Source organism: Pongo pygmaeus, chromosome 8, assembly GCF_028885625.2.
Source record: "Pongo pygmaeus isolate AG05252 chromosome 8, NHGRI_mPonPyg2-v2.0_pri, whole genome shotgun sequence".
Taxonomy (NCBI): domain Eukaryota; kingdom Metazoa; phylum Chordata; class Mammalia; order Primates; family Hominidae; genus Pongo; species Pongo pygmaeus.
The window spans coordinates 99,462,439-99,476,947 of NC_072381.2; the positions used below are offsets into that span (position 1 = coordinate 99,462,439).

Consider the following 14,509-nt stretch of genomic DNA (forward strand, 5'->3'; position numbering starts at 1 on the left):
AACAACCTCATCTCCTTCTGCCTCAATTAAAAAAATAAAAATCTGGCATCCAGGATGTGGTTAAAAAGAAAGCAAAATAACATAACAGCCTCAATCTTGAAAATGCAGTAAATTTACTGCTTGATATTCACACAAATTTCATTCTATCTTAAAGCAAATTATTTACATGAGACCTGAATAAAAGCAAGTGAGGGAACCAGTAGTAAGTTTCTCCTTTTCGCTTAGTTTCCTAATGAACCTAAGGGTTCATTAAAGCCCACTTTTCACATGTTCCATGGTAGTTCACAGATTTAAAATTCCCAAGATGAACAGCACAGTGAAGGCACTGCTGTTTATGTGACAGAGCTTCACCATCTGCCTTTATGACAATGAGGAACTTCTGATATAAAACTGCCAAACTGCAGAAACTCACAATTAAAGAACTCAGTGATGCCTCTTGACAGAGCCAAATTTGACTTAAAACAGCCCAAAAGAAGGCCCAATACATTGATACCATGTTTCCACATTTAAAGAGCAACTCCTAAAATAACTGATGTCCTATATTACACTCGGCAGTGGTCAAAATTTTAAATATTGTTTTCCATATCCAGAAGTTAGTATCAAATCATAGGTGTGATGTTATACACACCTCTATAACTTCTGTAATGAGGTGAAATTACACTAAAGCTGGTAAATTGGTCATATATTACTCTACATATAAAGAGCCCTCTATGTGCTACAAGATTACTTCTTAAGTACAGAAGAATACAACTCCATTAGAAATTTGACTTAAAAATAATATGCCTACTATAATGAACATTGCTAATTGCTTATATTTTAGGAGACTGGGGGAGGGTGATAGTGATTTAGATGATTGCCTTTAGATTTTATTGTCCTGTAGCAAGTAGGTATTTATTTTTTCTGATCGATGGATTCACATGACTTTTTTTTTTCTTTTTCTAAGCAAGCAGATATTATTTTTTCTGATCGATGGATTCACACGACTTTTTTTTTTTCTTTTTCTAAGCAAGCAGATATTTAGAATCATTCCGTTAACTTCACAGCTTTGCTTAAAGCTGGGGAGGCTTGGCCAGGCACAGTGACTCACGCCTGTAATCCCAGCACTTTGGGAGGCCGAGGCGGGCAGATCACGAGGTCAAGAGATGGGACCACCCTGGCCAACATGGTGAAACCCCGTCTCTACTAAAAATACAACAATTAGCTGGGTGTGGTGGTGCACGCCAGTAGTCCCAGCTACTCAGGAGGCTGAGGCAGAAGAATCGCTTGAACCTGGGAGACGGAGGTTGCAGTGAGCTGAGACTGCGCCACTGCACTCCAGCCTAGCGACACAGCGAGACTCCGTCTCAAAACAAAACAAAAGCTAGGGAGGCTTCTCTTATAGTCATTGGTGCATCTACGTGAATTGACATCCCATGTTATGACCTCCTTTACAATGGTCTGTTCAAGAAAGAGCACTTGTAAAAGAAAAGAAGAGCTCATAAGAAAACAAGTTTAGGGTTTAGGACCAGGCGCAGTGGCTCATGCCTGTAATCCCAGCACTGTGGGAGGCCGAGGTGTGTGGATCACTTGAGGTCAGGAGTTCGAGACCAGCCTGGCCAACATGATGAAACACCATCTCTACCAAAAAATATAAAAATTCCTGTAGTCCCAGCTACTCAGGAGGTTGAGGCAGGAGAATTGCTTGAACTTTGGAGGCAGAGGTCCAGCCAGACGAGAGGGAGAGAGAGAGTGAAAAGAAAGAATTGTTTAGTAGTTTTTCCACTTTCTAGGTAACATATTTCATATTTGTTCTAAAATGATCCCTTTTAAAGTTTTCAATAATCTACAAATTTTTAAAGAACATATTCATCTCATTATCTGAAGTAGTAGTTAGCTGAAGGAATTCCACCTTTTCTTAAAGTTGAACAGTTTATTTGAATGTGATCTTTTTAAAAAAAAGAAAACTTTCTAAAGAATGTGAAATATTTCCAAGGCAGAAATAACCTAATGTTCTACTTCCTAGAAACATCATGTTCTAACATTGTGAGTACAGAGGAAACAGTCTCTTACCCAAACCTAGCCACTAGAGCTGTGGCTGGAAAACTCTGAACCCTTGCTATACTGTAAGTGTTTCTGTTTCTTCATTTTCAATATACTGATAAGCCTCTGTATACAACATTACAGGTGAAGATCTTTCAGCAAGAAGTTAAAGAGTGAACATGGTGGAAAAAAATATAATTTACTTTTCATCATACTTAAACTGGAAATTGATGATTTCTGAACTGAAGCCTTCACACATGTGAGATCCATGCTGAGGAGAAGCAAAATGGCACAGGGCTAGTTGCCACCAACCAATTTACCGATGAATGAAGGAATGAAGCCCAGGGGACTGCCATTTTATAAATGTCAGCAGTTGGAAAAATCGTCACGAATTGACTTAGAGCAAGGGTCAGCAAGTTTGTCTGTAAAGGGCCAAAAAGTAAATATTTTAGGGCTGGGGGGCCATAAAATATGTTGCAACCACCCAATTCTGCCGTTGTAGTGCAAAAGCAGCCATAGACAACACATACATGAATGAACGTGGCTGTATTCCAATAAAACTTTATTTATGGACACTGAAATTGGAATTTCATATATTTTTCACATGTCACAAATACTCTTGACTTTTTTTCAACCATTTAAAAACATAAAAACTATTCTTAGTTCAGGGGCCATACAAAAACAGGTGGCAGGCTAGATTTGGCCCAAGGACCTTAATTTGCCAAGACAACTAAGAGAACTGGGAACAAGGAGCACAAAGATCTGAAAACAGGAAAGGAAGTTTAGCCATACATTTTATGGCCGAGAATTAGAAGCTTTGGGGCATTTCAAGTGTAAATATGTCGTATCACAACATAAGAGTCATTAAAATTCAATTTAGTTCCTGTATTGTGTACCACAGTGCACTCCTCTTTAGGATTTTTTACATATAGAAATAATACTGGTTTTTTTTTTAAGGTTATTGCTTATTTAGTTAATAGGGTTGCTTTAAAAAAGGTTATTGCTTAATCATAGATTACTCATTTTTGGTTTTCAAAATGAATTTAGAATGATGTATAATTTAATATCTACTGAACTGCAATGTCTTAACAAGAAACCTAGCAATTTTTTAAAGCAAAAGTAGATTGAGTTGGTGTTTAAGGTAAATTTATTTTGCAAGGTTTGTACTGACACTGTACTTATATATTTATTATACATCACTCTCTTGATATTGCCATGGATTAGAAGCATTAGTTCTCAGTACTTGAAGACAAACTTCTAAAAAGAAAATATATGCTCTGAACATCTGAAATGGGCTAGACTTTCAAGTAAAATCGCTTCATTTCTGATTAACTGAAGAGCTATTGAGCCAAGTCATACTTGCCATTTAATGTAAATTATTTTTAAACTTTGCTGTATAAAACCATTAAGTGTAAGGATTCTTCATATTCTTAGTATGACGCAAATTATGAATTTTAAAAATGAAATACGTATTCCTCTAAAGTAAAACCCAAACTTTTATCTTTCCATTGGTATCTCTGAATTTTAAGACACTTTTCTTCAAATTACAAAACACTAAAACTCTTAAACTTCACTTTGAGAAATTTTTTTAACCAATTATAAAAATGAAACCATCCCCATGTGTTTCTTGCATATTCTAAAAACAGAAGTGTTAAAAATACATCACACAGGCTGGGCAGAGTGGCTCACGCCTGTAACTCCAGCACTTTGGGAGGCCAAGACAGGCGGATCAGGACAGAGAACGAGGCCATCCTGGCCAACATGGCGAAACCCAATCTCTACTAAAAGTACAAAAATTAGCTGGGCGTGGTGGCATGTGCCTGTAATCCCAGCTACTCGGGAGGCTGAAGGCAGGAGAATCACTTGAACCTGGGAGGTGGAGGTTGCAGTGAGCCAAGATCGCACCCCACTACACTCCAGCCTGGTGACAGAGCAAGACTCCGTCTCAAAAAAAAAAAAAAAAAAAAATACACCACACAGCTTTCATGTCATTGAAAGTTCTTACTGGGTCAAAGCCTTAAGGCTAGAACTACCATTTTCTTGTCAACAGAATTCAGGCTATTCCAGTTTGATGTAATCTATACAGTAGTACAGGTTTAAGTCAAATAATCATTCTAACAAATGCACAATGCTGCTCCATTTAAAAAATATTCCGGAAACACTTTATCAAGCCTCTAATAAGTGAACATGCCAAACAGTTTGCCCCACCATGTGTTGAAAACTGAGTTGCTGGTCTAAGTGGCTAGAGGCCAAATGAAAACTGTACAGAGTAACAAGATGAAGACTGGTCTCTCTAGGTTTATCATTTGATTCTGATGCTTTCTAAGCACTGCCCCACTCCTCCTCCATGACCTTTAACAGGTGTATATTTTACAACATAAATCTGAGACTGAAGTTGAGACCAGGTTTAACCAATGAGAGAATCCAGCCTACTGCCTAGGTTGCATCCCAACTTAGTTGTTTATCACATTTTGAGGTGAAAGGACATACTTCATTGTATTTGAGTCTTTAGGATTATAGAAAGAACACATTGTTTTAAAATGTAAAGAGTTGGCTGGGCACAGTGGCTCATGCCTGTAATCCCAACACTGGGAGGCTGAGGTGGGTGGATCAACTGAGGTCTGAAGTTCGAGGCCAACATGGTGAAATCCATCTCTACTAAAAATACAAAAATTAGCTGGGCATGGTGGTGGGCACCTGTAAATCCCAGCTATTGGGGAGGCTGAGGCAGGAGAGAATTGCCTGAACTCAAGACGTGGAGGTTGCAGTGAGTGGAGACTGTGCCACTGCACTCCAGCCTGGGTGCAAGAGTGAGACTCCATCTCAAAAAAAAAAAAAAAAAAAAAATTCAAAGAGTCTAGTCTACTATTATACACAAATGGCCAGCACAACCTGATGTTGGCTGAAAATATTTGTTTTATTTAAAGCTTTATCTGAATTAAACAGCTATATTATGCCAAGTGAAAGAAATTATCTTAAATAGCCACTATGACTATACCCATTACCATTTCACACTTTTTAGGCTACCAGAAATCTGGGTAGCAAACTCCTCGTTAAAGTTGATGTGGACAAGAATCTAAATATGCAAGTTGGGGTCATTACAAAATTTTAAGAAGCATCACTGAAAGTGGAGAAAGGAGCATGAATTCTGTCACTCTGTTCAGTGATGCCAAATCTGTAAGAATGATCCTATCTGGGTAGAAAGTGCCCTTTGAGGGGTAAAGCTTCTTTTCATCTCATCATTAGCAAGTAAAAGTTATTTACAAATTCTCCAGTTGGGAGTCAATATGAAGTCTAGACTCAACAAAAGTTGAGTTACAAGTGACTTGTTTTTAATCAAACTTGCTTTCATAAAGGCCTCCCATCTCAATGGCTCTGGAGACTCTGGAAGCTCATTAATGAAAGTGGGCCCTCTATGATATGTATCAATTTACCTTTTGCTAACTACATCTTCCCCTTCCTTTCTTCTCTCCTCTTCCAATATCTCTATAGATTTCTGTCCTCTGCACAGAGACCCACAGGCCTTGCTTAATTCTGGAAAGTTATCAGGGCTTGCTTACTGGCCCGATAAAATTGAATTAACTCTAAAACACAAAACTCCACATCTATGCTCCCATGCCAGTAAAGAAGAGGAGGATTTTCCTGGCTGGTGTCTTTGATCTTATATTGGCAGCCTACAGGGAAAGTGCTCTCACAGTGAAAGTCTCTGACCCCTTTTCAGTTGCTTATATATCAGCAGTGAGGCCAGAAAAGATATACCTGGGACCCCAAAAAAGTTAGAGAGAAAAGGGAGATTGTTTCTTACACAGAGTCTAGACTTGGGTCAATATTCCCCATGATCCATTGTTAATAATTTATGTGTTCTCTGCCATCCCTATGTAGCAGCTTCTTAAAAGCAATCCTTGGCTGATGGCTATGGATTCTGACATAGGAATACCTGAAATGAGTCCCTTTGAAACACATACTGGGTCTCTATGATTACCAAGCTATTCTTTTTTTTTTTTTTTTTTTTTTTTGAGGCAGAGTCTCACTCTGTTGCCCAGGCTGGAGTACAGTGGTACGATCTCAACTCACCACAACCTCCACCTCCCCGGTTCAAGTGATTCTCTTGCCTCAGCCTCCCAAGTAGCTGGGACTACAGGCGTGCGCTACCATGTCTGGCTAATTTTTTTTATTTTCAGTAGAGATGGGGTTTCACTATGTTGGTAAGGCTGGTCTCGAACTCCTGACCTCGTGATCTACCCGCCTCAGCCTCCCAAAGTGCTGGGATTATAGACGTGAGCCACTATACCTGGCCTACCTATTCTTATACATCTCTTAGATTCAAAACATACTATGCACAAGCTTGTCACCAAACAGATGACATAGGTCTCTAAACTTTTGACACAAGTAATTCTAACACTGAATTGGATACTGTCACATTTTTCAAAAGCGTTATGTGGATGATCTGACTCAGCATGGAAGACTGAGGTTATGTCTTACACCCATTATTTCCCACCCCACTCTTAAGTGCCACCATAGCGCTAAGCACACAGTAGGTGCTCATTATTTGTCTAGTTAAAAAAAAAAATTAAGGCTGTAGCTTAATAAAGCCTCAGGATATGTATGTGCCTGTGTGTGTGTGTGTGTGTATGTGTGTAATCACTAATAACTACATTTAGTTCTAAAAATAAAATTAATCAATATAAGCTTATGTAAGTTAATGCACAAATATATTTCCTCAAATTCACATAGGATACTCAAATATAGATGTATAATTTTGTAGTCCCACTGTGATTCTCCATATGTATAACAAGAAAATTAAAGGCATAATACAGCTGTGAAATAGCTGATGAGTTTCTATTTTAAGCTGATTTTTCACCAGAAGTATAGTTTCTGCTGCCAAAGTAAAGTATAAATGTATTTGTATATGTTTGGAAAATAAATAATTTGTGACATGTATTGGTCACTTGTGCTCTGATGGGAATTAGACCCTTTGGTTAGCCACACAAATATCACATTCCTGGACTTTGTTTTATATCTAAAAGGTGGACTAAATGCAAATATTCATATGCTGAATCATACCTTTCTCATTAAATAATCAAGCCTTAAAAAATGTGACCTCAGAACCACTTTTAAAAATCATATATAATATGCTAAAAGACTGACATACACTGTTAAGCTCATATCCTCTCACTCTGCTGGAATGGTAAAGGAATTTTCTACTTCCGTTTACTTCATGCGAAAAAAGAGCTCTAAGCTCCAGAGTAAAATAACTGGCTGCTATGACTTTCAAACAGTAAGAGATCTCTTTAGTTGGACTGCTGTGCTTTTTTCAAAAAATTATCATATCACAAGAATAGGAAGCAGAAAAAAACAGCTGTTTTATTCAACTATTCACAATAGAGAATATTTATAACCTAGTCACTGAAACATGCATTTCTTAGGCCACTCCTAGAATATGGGAACAGCTGTTACATAAAATACTGTTTCATAATTATATTAATAAGAAAAAGCATTTTACCTGTTCCAAGAGGGTAAAAAAGCTCCTCATTGAGTATCCTTTGTCCCTAGAACAGAATGGTAGAGTCTTGGGCCTGGTTCTTCTACCCTGGAGCAATTCTTCCCCAGTCACCCTCCAGGGAATGTCAGAAAACGTGAAGAACTTCAGAGACTAGAATCATATTCAAACTTTCCTTGAAAGTAGCTATAATAAACACTAATACCTTTTTTAAAAGGCCAAATTAGGTAACTTCTTTCAGTGGATCATCCAGCAAAAGCCAATGAACCTGAATACAAGCTATTTTTTTCTTTTCTCACAAATCTTCATAAAAATATATTAACTCCAATTTAGAATGCTTCTCATTTCCATCCACAGTATTGAAATAAAAATATTTAGAGTATTTAGTTATAAAAAGTAACTAAATGGTAAAATGTCTTCTCATGGTCTTGATTTTTCTGTGCTCTATGCCCTAATTTTAATATAGCAACTGCACTTCAGTAAGATCCAGTCCAAAGATTTTTTTAAAAAACTATAATGTACGTGAAGCTTTTAAAAGGCAGCATCATCAAGAAAGTAATTTCCAAATACTGGGGAGAAAAAAGGCTTTTGATCTCCTTGATGGAATGACATATTCAGAATAGGGGCAGAACCCTGTGCCATGCAAAGAGTCATTCTTCCTCCTCTTCCTAGACATTCTTAGAAAGCTTTCCTTGTATAAAAAGAAAAGGTCCTAAGTTAACAACTCATCTTTATGTACATCTGCACACACAAATATACAAGAAAGTCCACTGACTTCATTCCTCTACTAGTGTAGTGATGTTTTCAAATATTTCGTGAAATCCAGAGGCGATTCAGTAGCAACTTCACTGGAGTATCTTTTGATTAGGTGATTTAAATCTTCATTCAAAAATGAATCCCCTTGTAAAACTTTACCCTGGGAAAATATTTAAAGTATGAGTTAGAAGTTACTTATGCTATAAGCTAAAGCCAACCTGTGAACCAAGTTGAAAATGGCAACAGCTGACACCAACACATGCAACACAATGACAGATGCTTGGTAAGGTCTTGGACATATCCTATATTGAATGAAACAGTTTCATGATTATCTCTATAGAATTTCAACCTCAGATATCCATCCTATGATGAACTCCTAAACATTAAAAAAAAAAAAAAACTACCTATAAAATAATTAAGCAAACTGGAGTTAGAGTTATTGAGATACATTGGTTTCTATTTCTTCTTTTAAAAAAATGAAAAATATCCCATACCTTTATTTTGGGGTTTGAAGATTCAACAGGAGGATTGAATGTCATTTCTGCCGTGCTATATGCCTCAAAAAGTTCAGCAGCAGATCTAAATCACAAACACAAAAAATGTAAAGATACCACCACATCTGTGTAACTCAAAAATAATTAGATTATACTCAGAGAATGATTCATTCTTAACCCATATATTAAAGATTTGAAACTAACCAACCAATCCAGTCACTTAACAAATTCTAAATTGCCATGTAATGTCAACATTATCCAACTAAATCCGCCTCAGAGAGGTTTGGTATACATTTAGCGATACAGGCATAGACTCGAGAGAGAAAGCTAAGCTGAAGAACTCCAGTTCAGTGTGATCAAATCCCAACCCACTGATAATGCAACTAAGTCTATCTTAGTCATGGGAGCCAGAGGACTGAAGCATGGAGTCATTCTCCACAGACTTAGAACACAGCTCAACTCTTCAGCTACTGGCCTGGATGAAAAACAAGGAAAGGCCATTCAGGACAGAATACATGTCTATACCCATGGCGTGTAAATGAATCCTTAATGATTTGGAATTAGTTCACACTCTCCAAAACAGATAGGCAAGGGCCTACGAGGGTAGCAATTAGGCTCACATCCCAATACCCACTCTCCAGAAGCCCACTATGAGTCTTTCTTAAGCCTTTGGGATAAGCCCATTCCTCATCCTTCTCCACAAAGGAAACATCTTTCCTTAGCAAAACTGCTAAGGAAAACATGCCATAAAATAATCATTGTCAAGAGTGACAAAGAATTGTTTTCTCCTTTTTTCCTCTTTTAAAAAACAAGGCTGGTGGGGTGAAGACTGGGGACAGGTGAGAAGTGTGAGGGAAGAAGAAGTAAATGGCCATTTTATTTAATAAGACCAAAAGTTATCTCCATCCTACTCAGAAGGAAAGGGCTCATGGAAAACTGCAGAGCTCTTGCCTCATGTAAAGGAGGCAGCAACTGACTGACTACTGTCATGTAAAATACAAGCCAATGTCACCAAACCTCCCAGTATTTCAAGAAAAGCGGGAAATGTGAATTTCGGATGAATTCTTTCAATATTTAAAAGACAGCAACTAATTCAATTTTTTTCAAACTCTTGAGGCCAGAAAAATCGGCCTGGCCCACAGGTCACCAATCTGTGATCTCTGAATTACAGAAACCAATGGGCTTGCAAAAGGAAAAAACCTACAGCAAAATATTAATTCTGGGTAATGAGTACATTGTAAGGTGCTATTGTTTGAATGTGTCCCCTCCAAAATTCAGATACGGAAACTTAAGTCAATGTGATGGTATTAAGAGGTGAAAGCTTTAAAAGGTGATTAAGCCATGAATGGGATTAACCCATTTATGCCTACTAGTGTTCCATTATCAGAACGCTAAGCTTGTAGGAGTTATTTATATCCTACTGCTCAAGGTCATCGCCAAGGTCTGATTTTTCACCAAAAAAAAAAAAATTTGCAACCTCTGGCATAAATGGGTTAAAGTCTTTATAGAAGAGATTTCATGAAGTGAAGCTGTGGCACTGCTCCCCTTCTGTCCTGTCTGCCATGTGAGGGCGTGAAGTTCCTCCCCTCCAGAAGACGCAGCAACAAGATGCCATCTCAGAAGCAGAGAGGCGCCCTCATCAGTCAACCAAACCTACCAGCACCTTGATCTTCAACTTCCCAGCCTCCAGAATTCTGAGAAAATAAATTTCTGTTCTTTTTTTCAGACGGATTCGCTCTTGTCACCCAGGCTGGAGTGCAATGGTGAGATCTCGACTCACTGCAACCTCCGCCTCCCGGGTTCAAGCGATTCTCCTGCCTCAGCTTCCCAAGTAGCTGAGACTACAGGAACCCACCACCACGCCTGGCTAATTTTTGTATTTTTAGTAGAGATGGGGCTTCACCATGCTGGCCAGGCTAGTCCTGAACTCCTGACCTCAGGTGATCCACCTGCCTCAGCCTCCCAAAGTGCTGGGATTACAGGCGTGGGCCACTGAACCTGGCCCTCTATTGTTTATAAATTACCCAGTCTTAGGCATTTTTTATGGCACCATAAATGAACTGAGGGATTTTTTTATACCATTTTCTCTCTTTCTCTGTATAACTTAAGTATTTCCTGTCTGTATGTAAAAAAAGGTAATTACTGGCTGGGCGCAGTGGCTCACACCTGTAATCCCAGCACTTTAGGAGGCCAAGGTGGGTGGATTACCTGAGGTCAGGAGTTCGAGACCAGCCTGGCCAGCATGATGAAATGCCATCTCTACAAAAATTACAAAAATTAGCTGGGCATGGTGGTGGGTGCCTGTAATCCCAGCTACTCGGGAAGCTGAGGCAGGAGAATCGCTTGAACCTGGGAGGTGGAGGTTGCAGTGAGCCGAGACTGCGTCACTGCACTCCAGCCTGGACAACAGACTGAGACTCCATCTCAAAAAAAAAAAAAAAAGTAATTACTATTTTTCACCTTTCTTGTACTTGTGAAAATTTTGTAAGTAAACAGTTCAGGGAAAAGAAAACTCTTTTAGGAGGACCTTTTCCCCATCTGGGTGTGAGGCAGATGCTGGAAATACCCATCCAAGCTGCTTATAGGTCAGAAGGTACTCTGCAAGGGCCAAAAAAAGAAAAAGCTGCCCTTCTGGATGGCAGTGTTCCAAAGCACCTCTTTTCTTCCCTCTCCTCATTTTTTTTTTCTCCTCATCTTGCCCTAACAGGACCATTCAAAAAAAAAAAAGAGAGAGAGCAAGCGAGAAAGCGAGGAAGCTTAATTTGGTTGACTTGTGTTTTATCTTCACATGAAGCACCTATAGCCATAGATTATTCATTGTTGAACCTGAGTGATGGGGGAGCATATGGGCATTCACTATGCCATTCTACTATCCTGTATGTGTCAAACTTTTCATGATTAAAAAAATGTTTTTCAAGCTGAATGACAGAAGAAGAAAAAAAATGTTTTAAGTGATTAACAAAATCATAGCATGTTTTCTTTCAGAACAATTCAGGAATATGAAGCAAGACCAATCCAGATACCCAACTGGCACTTTAGATTTTGTAGTATGTTACTTTATAAAACATTCTTCTCATAGTAAGTGGCTATCAGCTGAATTTTGTAGTTTTAGAATAAGGCAATGCTAAATATTACCTTCGACTCAACTCTGGTTTGAGTGCTCCAGAGCCTTCAGAAGGGGCTCCAGCGATCAGGTGGACTGCAAATCTCTGCACTATGGGATGATAATGCCTCTGAAAGGAAAACAGGACAATCACATTCTGCACAGGTCAGTCCTTTACAAAAAACACTAGCCACAGCAAAGATTTTCTTAAATAAAATTACATCAAATTTTTTTAATCACCTATGTAAAGTATATGTAATTCATTAGAAGCACATACCCACAGAAAGAATATTATCTTTGCTCATAGGATTAAAACACAAATCAAGTTACCAGTGAAGTAGTTTAGTCTTGCTTTTACAATATAAATAGAAAAATCAAAAAGCAATTCCTCTTTCAGAGTGAAAAAAGTTAATTTACAACAGGTTACCTGCCACTTCTATTTTCTACAAGTCTCACTCTAATGCTGTCCATACTGAAGGATCACTGCATAGGTGAAACCATCTTGAAACAGGGCTTACTAAAGTCTCCTTGGATAGGACTCAACAGAAATGTACCTGATAACAAATCCTCTGAAGAGTGTTAGGGAAAGATTTCAATAAAGGGAAAGGTTTCAGTAAATCTTCCACAACTGCACCCTACAGAACTGACACTGTTTTCTGCTTCCTTAGAAAATGTACCTCAACAGCTTAAAGAATAGTAAGAGCAAAGTAAAATGTAGCATACTAACACAGGAATTCTAAAAAAGGCAGCCCCAGAACAAAATATAATTAAGTACTCTGGCAATAACAACTATTTGAAGAAAAACTGGAAAACAATTATTCACACACATCCCCAAAAAGAAAAAAACCAGGGCCACTCTTACCCGCAGAGCATGCAGTTCCCACAGAGCAGTGTTCTGAGCATTGCAGTACTCAGGCTCATCCAGTTCAGGAAGAAAAACTCCACTTCCCTGAGATTCACTGTCAAGCAGTAGATCTGTTTTGGGGAAAGTCTGCAAAAATGTCACATTAAAAAAATTGGTTAAATTAACATTGTTAATGTAAGAGGTGTTACTGGTTTGTAGTTGTATTTGCATTTAAATTTATGGTTGTATAAGAGCTTTAACATAAAGTCTTTACACCTAGTTTTAATAAAAAACAATTTAAGTTTATATCGTAAGAACAAGAGTTGCAAAAAAAAATTGTATCTTTGCTTGCTTTGAAAATTAATTTTATCTTGCAAAAGAAAACAATATGCTTCTCACCTTGCAATCCCACTTTTAGAAATCTGATAGAAATAATTACATCAGATAAATACATAAAGATATTCACTATAGCATCATTTGTAACAGCAAAAAAAAAAAATAACCTATATCAAGAGAAACAGAAAGAAGCAGAAAAACCAGACTGCCTACATTTGAATATCACTTCTACCACTGACTGGCACTGCTACTCAAGACAAGACACTTAACCTCTCTGGACCTCAGTTTTCCCACATGTAAAACAGGAACAAGAATAGTAGCTACCTCAGAGTTATGAAAATTAAGTTTTTGTAAGGCATTTATAACTGGAAGGCACATAGTCAAAACTATGGTGTTTGTTAAGCAAAGAACTAAATAAACCTTACACAGACATTAAAGAGTTAGAGTAGTGACATTATAATGTGTTTACCATGATTAAATGCTAAGGTTAAAAAAGTGGTAGAATATATAGCATAATCCTCTTTCCATTAAAATACAAAGTTGAGTTGTTTCTATGTGTATGTGTTTATATATGAACTTTAAAAGGCTGCTGGAAAAATACCCACCAAATGGTAAATGGATACCCACCTAATGACACTCTGAGAAGTGTCAATAGGTATAAAATGCTTTTTTTCAATTTTATATACTTCTTTGTCACCTGATTTTGTTACAAGTGTGAATTACTTCTGTAATTGAAATAATATAAAAGGGGGGAAAAGACATGCCTCAAACAAAAAAAATCATTGCATTATAAGAACTTAACTGTTCATTTGTATCACTACTTACATGCATTAATATTCTGGTAGTTGCTAAAATGCCAATACTTGAATTTGGAAGAACATGAAGAGCAAGGGTACAAAGACGTTTGATGAAGGCAAGAGCTCGCTGCTGAGAAACTTGCTTTCTGCGCTTAGTTAGCATGACATCAAGGCACTGGAGTACAATCTCAACACCTTCATTGGTAGCACCTAAAACAGCAGACATATCCTTCAGAGCTGTTCTCATTACTTTTTCATTACGCAACTGGACTGAACTTCAGATAAACCCAAGATAAACTTTTGTACCTGTCCCAAACCATTTCTCTAATCAATGATGTAGTGCTATACTGCTAAGGAGATACAGCGGGCTATACTTACTGCATCTCCGGTCAATTCCAGAAGCTCTTTCTCCAAGTCTTACAAAAGATTAAATACAGATGCATGGCACTGGCAAGTCAGCATTTTATGTACCTGTTCCTATTTCTCATTTGTCTACAATGACTGGTCATAACATATTCTTAAAACATAAATACATATAAAAGAAACATTATCTAAACACACATACCTGCATGTAATTTGAACAGTGTTTTGTAGAGATGTGTGTAGAATTTCATTGGATCAATATTCAGAACATCACCTTTGAAATGACAACAAACACCA

At 37.7% G+C, this 14,509-nt stretch overlaps 2 protein-coding genes across 6 annotated transcripts in view; one reads left to right on the top strand and one right to left on the bottom strand.

The window, feature by feature from the left end:
- Positions 1-2,600, top strand: part of PLCE1 (phospholipase C epsilon 1) — a 343,931-nt gene extending 341,331 nt beyond the window's left edge. For all 5 annotated transcript variants that reach the window (XM_063669995.1, XM_063669996.1, XM_063669997.1 and 2 more), the window contains one exon: positions 2,164-2,600. The gene's annotated coding sequence lies outside the window, so the exon portion shown is untranslated. The remainder of the gene's footprint in view (positions 1-2,163) is intronic.
- The window catches only part of NOC3L (NOC3 like DNA replication regulator), a 34,510-nt gene continuing 22,565 nt past the window's right edge, over positions 2,565-14,509 (bottom strand). The window contains exons 16-21 of the mRNA XM_054503201.2: positions 14,415-14,486; positions 13,878-14,059; positions 12,735-12,863; positions 11,905-12,002; positions 8,770-8,854; positions 2,565-8,435 (exon numbers count right to left, since the gene is read on the bottom strand). Of these exons, the coding sequence (XP_054359176.1) occupies positions 8,307-8,435; positions 8,770-8,854; positions 11,905-12,002; positions 12,735-12,863; positions 13,878-14,059; positions 14,415-14,486 (695 nt within the window). The 3' untranslated portion in view covers positions 2,565-8,306. The remainder of the gene's footprint in view (positions 8,436-8,769; positions 8,855-11,904; positions 12,003-12,734; positions 12,864-13,877; positions 14,060-14,414; positions 14,487-14,509) is intronic.